The sequence below is a fragment of the Podarcis tiliguerta genome, assembly GCF_965153285.1.
Source record: "Podarcis tiliguerta genome assembly, chromosome: 6".
NCBI classification, from domain to species: domain Eukaryota; kingdom Metazoa; phylum Chordata; class Lepidosauria; order Squamata; family Lacertidae; genus Podarcis; species Podarcis tiliguerta.
In genome coordinates this window covers 36,776,623-36,785,371 of record NC_139539.1, presented here as the reverse complement: position 1 = coordinate 36,785,371, position 8,749 = coordinate 36,776,623, and the positions used below count along the sequence as shown (strand labels likewise).

General features: G+C 41.4%; 1 protein-coding gene and 1 long non-coding RNA gene across 8 annotated transcripts in view; one reads left to right on the top strand and one right to left on the bottom strand.

Moving 5' to 3' along the window:
* The window catches only part of TRAF3IP3 (TRAF3 interacting protein 3), a 39,364-nt gene that overhangs the window by 7,186 nt on the left and 23,429 nt on the right, over nt 1–8,749 (top strand). For 4 of the 7 annotated variants that reach the window (XM_083444435.1, XM_083444434.1, XM_083444433.1 and 1 more), the window contains exons 2-7: nt 1,696–1,771; nt 4,091–4,493; nt 5,707–5,842; nt 6,220–6,277; nt 6,440–6,464; nt 7,341–7,370. In XM_083444435.1, the coding sequence (XP_083300561.1) occupies nt 4,152–4,493; nt 5,707–5,842; nt 6,220–6,277; nt 6,440–6,464; nt 7,341–7,370 (591 nt within the window). In that variant the 5' untranslated portion in view covers nt 1,696–1,771; nt 4,091–4,151. Of the gene's footprint in view, nt 1–11; nt 389–1,695; nt 1,772–4,090; nt 4,494–5,706; nt 5,843–6,219; nt 6,278–6,439; nt 6,465–7,340; nt 7,371–8,749 lie in introns of those variants that run through there. The other 3 variants (XM_083444438.1, XM_083444437.1, XM_083444436.1) reach the window with 3 other exon arrangements.
* The window catches only part of LOC310679408, a 279,663-nt gene that overhangs the window by 250,645 nt on the left and 20,269 nt on the right, over nt 1–8,749 (bottom strand). The window lies entirely within an intron of this gene.

The window sequence follows — 8,749 nt, the reverse complement described above, 5'->3', positions numbered from 1 at the left end:
CACTAGCAACTTGGAATGGTACAGCCCATTTTGAAGCCCCCTACATCCTACCTTCCTGCTTTGTGTTTACATGGGGCTCTTACCTCCACTTTGGAAGTGAGGTGAGAATCACTTCATCTGCCAAGAGGACAGACTCCCACCTGTCTGTGATGGGGATTTTGACCTAAAGAGACGCTCTTCTGGTGGAGCAGGCCTAGGAGTCCTACAGCCTAGTAAGCTGCAGGCCCAGAGCACAGACTTGGATAGAGGACATTGCAGAGTAGTCAGATCAAAATGCTGCAGCCAGAGATAAAGGCATCAGCTGGGAGAGGGGTGACTTTTTAAGCAGCTGAGTGCAATGGACACCAATTACATTCCCTTACACATCTTCCAGCTGTGCATCAAAGCGGTAACAGTGCTTATTTTATTGCAGTGTGGTGAGGCTGTAGGTAGGGTTTGTGTTTATCTCTAGATATATATATATATTAAAAAGTGGTTGTTTTTAAGTTGATTATTTTTAAAATAAGGATAATAACCTGAATTTCAATACAAACATTTGATGTGTACTTATAATTGAGTACCTGGCTTGTGTGAGAACATTGTGTTTTTGCCTTTCTCTGTAAGAGCCGAGCTACAGGTGATGTTAGTTACAGAGTTTGGCTAGTTTTATGTTTTTAACTAATACCTTGGGGTGGGGCTAAGCTGGAACAGGACCATGGCATGGACAGAAGGATTTAGCTCCCCCCCCCCCCACTCCAATTGGAATCACAACCCCATATGGTATTTGCAGGGGGGGGGCTACCATTGTTTCCAATACATTAACAGTAGTTTATGCATTTGATTTTTGTGGTACATTATGAAGATGTATATATCTTATAAATCAAAGAGCATGAGTATTTACTTTCCATTGTATGAAGAATAGTTGTTGCAGCCAGAAAGTGCTGACCATTACTTCTGGAAGTCTGGGCATGTTAGTTCAGAGTCCAAAGAGCGACTTAAGTTCACCAAGGAGCCATTACACTATACTAACGGATTTTTTAAAAAAACTTTTAACTTTTCATTGAACTGATTATCCCCTCCCTTATCTCTCACGAACTGCTTTTGAAACACCCCTCAGTTTTAAAAGCAGTTTTACATGCGGCAGCTGCTTGAAAAAAGCAAGTTCTGTAAACCCTTGGGCTTACAAAACCTAGCTTCATAGTTCTTTGGGTCCTGGCCTTATTCAGAACTTCTCCCAAAAGAATGTTGGGAACTGTAGTTTTTAAGGTTGCTAAGAGGTTTGAAGAAACCTGTTCCCCTCACATATAGTTTCCAGAGCGATTTAACAATCAATCCCTCTGTATCACCCTTCAATAACACAATAAAACATCAATATAAAATAAAATACAGCCGCAAACAGCAAGAGCAGCAGTTTAAAGCAGTGTAAAAGCCAGACTCAATAGATATGCTAAAAGTTGGGAAGAATAAAAAGGTTTTCTCCCAGTGCCAAAAGGATAATAATGTTGGTATTAATTGAGCATCACTGTGAAGATGGTTCCAAAGTATGCAACCACAGCCATACATCCTGGTTTCTGCTTGCCTTCAAAGTGCAACACAGAGCATCTGTTGCAAGTGCTTCCCTGCCCTTGGCAAGCTGCTGAGCTGTAAGTAATATAACTGTTCCAATGATCAAAGTAAAACAACAGTCCCCTTGATTGCCATGTGTTTAATTCCCAGTAGGTGAAGCCTCCGCAGTTCACGGAAACCTTCCTCCACATTGGTCAAGCCCAGAAATCAAGACTCCAAGAAAGAGGTAGGTTGCAGGAAGAATTGGACCAGATCATACGAAACACACACTGAACCTGTGAGTAATAATACTTGGAATCTACAGAACCTTCTACAATAAATTTCTGAGCCCTTTGCTCCTGTTTCCCTGATTATGGTTCCTTCTTCATCTTGGGTGCCACACATTGGTCTGCTTTTGCTCTTTGTTTTCTTCTCCCATGCCCACATTGTCGCTTTCTGCCATGCTTCTAACTAAGCTAGGCTTAGTATTGCAAAACTGGGACAGGTAGGTAGATATGAGACTAGACAGTCCTTAAAGTACCTGGGACCTAAAGCTTGAAGGGCTGTAAGCATCAAAAGCAGCACCTTGAATTGGGCTTGGAAGTGGCTAACAGTGCACATTTCTCAAAACTGTCAAGTTACGCTCCCAGCGAGCAATTCCACTTAAAATCCTGGCTGTTGCATTTTAAACCAGATCCAGCTTCCTAGTCCGCATCGTCAAGCATACTGTTGCAGCTAGGTAAAGGGTAAAGGGGACCCCTTACCATTAGGTCCAGTTGTGACCGACTCTGGGGTTGCGGCACTCATCTCGCTTTATTGGCCGAGGGAGCCGGCGTACAGCTTCCGGGTCATGTGGCCAGCATGACTTCTGGCGAACCAGAGCAGCGCACGGAAACGCCGTTTACCTTCCCGCCAGAGCGGTACCTCTTTATCTACTTGCACTTTGACGTGCTTTCAAACTGCTAGGTTGGCAGGAGCAGGGACCGAGCAACGGGAGCTCACCCCGTTGCGGGGATTTAAACCGCCGACCTTCTGATCAGCAAGTCCTAGGCTCTGGTTTAACCCACAGCGCCACCCGCATCCCTTTTACTGTTGCAGCTAGATAACTGTTAAACTGGGGAGGGTGTGGACAGAAATAAAGCTCTGCTAGCCACTAAATTGTAGTGTAAGGCCAATCCTGTTCTAACCTTCTTTCCTGAATGCCTAGCATGCTCACATGATCCTCCTTTCAGCCACGATTCTTAGAATACGCACAGGGATTATCCCACTGGCTTAAAGGATGGATAAGGGGTTTTTTGAAGTTTGTTGAGTTCTCTTTCCCCCACCCCACTACCCTGTTTTCTATTTCTGATGGAAAAGCAAAGATCCGAATCCTTTCATATAGTTGATTTCTAGGACAAATTACGTACATACTTGTAACATATGAGCCGTCAAGATTTTAATGAGGGAAGGAGGAGGTTAACAACTCACTCTTTATATAGGCACAGGGTAACAAGGTAATACCAAAACAAAGGCATTCATTCTTCTGTCTGAATTCTGGAACAACCTGCCTATGTAACTTGGATTAAGTCTGATATACACAGAAAACTGCCTTTAGCTGCAGTTTTCGGGCTTTAGTTTGTAAGCCTGCTTCAAAGTGAACATAAATATATTTAACTGTGTAGCATTAAGCAATAGAACATGGCATCCCTAATCCAACAGCCTTTGGACAGTGTGGAGAACAGAGAAAGTAAAGCTACTACAGGAGGTAAGTGGTGGCGGGGTTTTTTAAAGGAACAGTGGCATGCCTGCTCATTGTTACAGTGAGCTTTGCCCTCAGAATTTGTCATCTCTAGATGTTCCTTTGATGACTCCCAAGCAATCTGCAAAGCACACTCACTGCAGCCCTTAAACCTAAGCAGAAGGTGAAATGCAAAAAGCATCTGGAGGAAGAAACCCACTTTCAAAAATTGCATCTATTGCAGATATCTCTGTGTATTTACCAGTGATTTTCCTAGTTCAAAAGCTTTACAGAGCTTCAGGGAGATAAAAAAAATACTCAAAATATTGGGCACTACATTGGATTTCTTTTGTATTTTAGTAGTAGATTAATTTTAGTTTCATTGGAAAAATGAAAAATTACATGCGTTTTTAAAAAGCCATGGAATTTGCATTTTGGTCCAGCATAAAACTTGGGGGCGGGGGTGAATGGGAAGGTTAATTAGATGAATGATCCTCTTCTAAAATATTATTCTAGGATTTTCCCACATGTTGAAATCACCAAAGACTTGAATAACAGGAGAACAGTAAGGTCTGCAGCTTTTAAAATAACCCTGCTCAAGTGAAGCAGTGAAATTTTCACAATATGCAATATGATATGAACAGTACAGTTTGCTTCATCTTCCAGAAACTCAGAATTTAGTTAACCTGCCCTCATGACAGCATATTTGATTTTATGAAAAAAAAAAACGTTTTCATTTTGGAGTCAATTGCATCCTATTCCATAGATACATTGTGTGTATTGTTGTATACAGAAATCTCCCACAGCCTAACATCCTGCTAATTTCTGTTCTCACGGTTTCCCCAGGAAGGTGACTCTCAAGTGTATTTGGAAAGCGCTCTGCACTGCGGTGTCTTGTGCCCTCAGTATGATAAAAGAGATTTTCAAATCCCATGGCTGGCGTGGCCCCAGGCATGAAAGTTATGAAGAAAAATATGAACGCCGGCAGGAAAAGCGAGAAACCCTGCGCAGGAGGAGGAACAGGACCACATGCCGTCTCACAGATAAACGCCAGAGCAAAGAAGCCAAGGAGCTACTTCAAAGACGCCGAGAAAAAGTGATCCTCAGAAGAAGAAATTTAATAATGGAAGGGCCAGGAAGGAAGGAAGTGCATTTGACTCCTGGCACAGACATGTCCCTGGTTCCTGAGAACAAACCTGGAGATTTAGGGGAGAGATCAGCATATTTGAGATCTTGGCCTGCTAACCAGGTAATATCTGAACATAAGGGCAATGGGACTTTCTCCCCGCACAGGCCTACAATTCCCATAATTCCCTGTGAAGAGAGATTGATTGTTACAACTCAGAGAATTGTAGCTCCATGAGATGATGGAGGTCTTTCTCAGCATCTATCGCAAACTATTGTTCACAGGATTCTTTGTGTGAAGCCATGGTTGTTAAGGTGGTATAATAGTGCTTTAAATGAATGATACAAATGTGGCCTCAGTGACTTCAGTGGCCCATTTTCCCTGAGAAACGTCTGTATCTCAGTGGTAGAAATCCCAGGTTCAATTTCCAGCAGCTCCATATAGGACTGGGAATATCCCCTCTTTTGAACCCTTCTGGAGAGCCATTGCCCATCAGCGTGGACATACCTGAGTTAGCTGTATCAAAGTTCTAACAGAGGCCGCTCCTGATGTTTTATAACTTCCTGTTGATCAAGGCTGGGGGATTAGTCATGAATAGCCTCTGGTTTTACCTTTCGTTACACTGCTTAGAAATCTTTGGCTAAACGGTGGCATATAAATGTTTCAAATAGCCATGGCGGGGGGGGGGGGGGAAATGCCTTACCAACTTGAATTAGCTAAGGGCAAAGCTAAAATATTCTATTTTTATATAGTGTGGTATGATTTTACCTCATACACAAATCAAACAGCTATTTATCAAAGCTTTTATTCAGATCATGGGAAAGAGACTTAAGTACAAACTATAAGATGGTGGCGACTGAAATTTCCAAGTTGCCAATGGATCTTACACACAGGGCTTACTACTTAAGAAGGAATCTATGTTAAACATACTACTTCCTATTAGTAATTACAAGATGTAGCTCTGCCGTTCTTCTTGTTTGTTTTCACATTTTGGAAACAAAAGAATCAAAACAAATATTTCAAATAAATAAATTAGCCCCTGAATAGCTTTCATAAATTACTCCAGGGTCAGTTTTTGTTCTTGTAGTCAGAAAGCTTAAATTACTGGTGATGACAACAGTGTTTTGTTTTGTTTAATAGCAAAGTAGTGCTATTTTGTCACTTAAATGGTTCATTTCCTCAAAATATATTTTTTTTTAAGTCCCATCCTTCCACGGGCAGACAATCTGATACTGGGGCAATTTAGAGGTAATTTGGCACTAATACCACCCAACTCTATTTCAATGTGGCTTGAGACCAATATGTTGAAGAGAGACATGTTCTTACTTTGTTTCAGGAGTCTTGGGATAACTGTACCTCTCAGCTTCATACCAAATCTGTGCAGCATAGCTTCACTGACACATTTGCACATGGCAACTTGAACTCCTCTCCCGAAAACATGTTCACTGTGAAAGTGTACACAACCTGTAAAGGTAAGACTCTGCAAACTTTGAAATAAGTTTAGCAAAAACTAGTATGCAATTTATTTCTAAATTTTACATGATTCCACTTGAACTGGTTGGACATTTTTTCAGATAATGGCAAGACTTCAAATGTCCACTTAGGTAGGAATAAGCCTCACTGAACACAGTGGGATTTATTTCCCATAAACATGATTAAAATGTTGCCATTAAGATGCAAACGCTTCCATTTCAAACACTCTGGAATGGAAGTATTCCCCCCCCCCCCCCCGCTGTTCCTTTCATAAATAAACAGCATACGTAAACGCAAAATAAATATGTCCAATCATATTTAACTTTCCATTCTTGAAAGGAGTTATATGGCATTTATTCATTTTGTGTTTTTACAGGTACCCAAACCACAGATGAGTCGAGTACAGTAAAGAAAAGCTCAGGCCAACAGACAGAGTAAGGAAGCACATTGTTTGGTTTTTGTATGGACACATTTGATGATTACCTACACTATTCACTAGACACTTTTGATCATTTACCTCTTTCCCAAGGCATCATTCTTTGCAATAGTGGCACATCCTCTTTTGACATAGTCTTCTCCTTTTTTTTCTTTTTCAGTTGTGGAACAGCAGTTTTAGATAAGGTATGGAATACAAGAAATGTGAAACCTATTTTAAGACATTAATGATTGATATACTCTGTGTATCACATCAGATCCTAGAGATAAAATATATTTGGTGGTAAAGACTATAATCTGCCCAAACAAACCTGTACATGTGTTTCCACTTTAGCTTATAGTAATACTTTCATTTTCTGCTGCCTGCCTGGGATTGCAAAACAACCACAGCAGCATCATACCAATTTGAAACTGGGTTTGGGGAATCCTTGAAAAATACTGACTAAGCTCTGGAAAACTTCTCAAAGAAAACAGCTTATATTATATTTTGATGGGGTTGGGGTTGAGCTGGATGACCTCTGGATCCCTTCCTTGTGAGCTTTTTAAACAAATAATGAGACTTTCATTTTCTGCTGCCTGTCTGGGACTTCAAAACAGTCGCAGTGTAGCCAATTGTTAAAGGCCACTGAGCCATGCAGTGACTTTCATCTTGGATAAACCTGGGCAGGTCATATCACTGTGCTGCAGCCAATTGTGGATTATTCTCCAAATCAGCCTCCTCTCCAGATGTTTTGGGCTACAATTTGCACCAGACTGATGGGAGATGTAGCCCAAAACATCTGAAGCACACCAGGCTAGGAAGAGCTGCCTTTCCCAATACTCTTTGTATCATAGAAGGCTTTGCCTTGAATACTTCTTATCAAGTACCCTTAACTTTGCAATGCCCACCAGTATCCATAGCCTAAACACACTGAATGTTTGGTCTATCTGTTACCTTGCCAAGAATACAAGCTTCATTTTGAGGCTTGCAGATTGATAGTGCCTGTTTAATTTCCTTGACATACGCTAATACTTCCATGTTCAACTCAAGCAGAACTTTAAATCCATTTATTTCAATTTCAGGAGATTATTCAACTTTCTAACTACCTCAAGGTGAGTAATTAACACTAAATCAGAACATTTTTCAAGAAGAGCTGTGCCAGGACTTTTTTGTTTCTTCTGAAAGGACTTCTGTCCTTCAGATAGGACCATAACTGTAAATGAGACATGCACCAATTGGGAAAATTACCTCAGATTTTGCTCTCAGAGGCTTGACAAAACCATTATTTAGAGTCAAACATTTCCTCACATTTGGTGCCTTAGCAGACACCTTGAAGGCAATACCAATGGAGAAAAGTTAGCATGTGGCTTTAGGCCTTGTGCATATTTTCACTAGGTAAAGGCTGCTACCCATTTTCCTGGACATTTGGATTACCAATAGTGTTAAGTATAAAAACAGGCAGTTAAATTAATGGATTAATAATCTTTTAAAGTTTTTTTTTAAAAAAATAATAATCCCACCCCATGTGAATCAAGCAGCAGGTTTAAAAAAGAAAGTTTAAATTATTTAAAATGCAATTAATTGCTTTGCCTACAGTACATCCCTGGTTCAATCCCTAGCATCTTTAGGTGAGGTGAGGCTGAACTCCTGGAAAGTCCTCAGGTTCTATTCATGCAAAGCCAACTTCTCCCTGCCTACTGCATCACTCCTTGCCACATCCTTCTGTTCCAGAAGGTCCCCCTACCATCAGAAGCATCTTTGTAGAGGACATAGGAAGCTGTAGTACATGGAGAGTTGCAGGGATGGATTAGCAATAACTAGTTGCGAGGGGACGCAGATGGTGCCGTGGTCTAAACCACAGAGCCCAGGGCTTGCTAATCAGAAGGTCGGTGGTTTGAATCCCCGCGACGGGGTAAGCTCCCATTGCTCGGTCCCTGCTCCTGCCAACCTAGCAGTTTGAAAGGACGTCAAAGTGCAAGTAGATAAATAGGTACTGCTCCGGCGGGAAGGTAAATGGCGTTTCCATGTGCTGCTCTGGTTTGCCAGAAGTGACTTAGTCATGCTGGCCACATGACCCAGAAGTACACTGGCTCCCTTGGCCAGTAAAGTGAGATGAACGCCGCAACCCCAGAGTCGATCACAACTGGACCTAACAGTCAGGGGTCCCTTTACCTTTAGTTGCGAGTAAGTGCTTTCTGCTAGTGCAAAACCACATTTTTTAATAATAATAATAATAATAATAATAATAATCTGCACTTTTGCACAAGTTTCATCAAGCAGTCATTACAATGCCATCCAATTTATTGCTGAGCAGTATGATTGTGTATGTACCCACTTGAGTTCATTGGGACTTACTCACCTGCGAGCTTGAATAGGATTGAAGTCTATGAGTTGCTCTGTTGAGCAGCAGCCTTAGTCCTTGGAGGTGGGGAAAGGTCTGAAAACCTAGAAAGCTTCTGACAGTCATTGGAAAGGGCAGGCTAGAGGGACC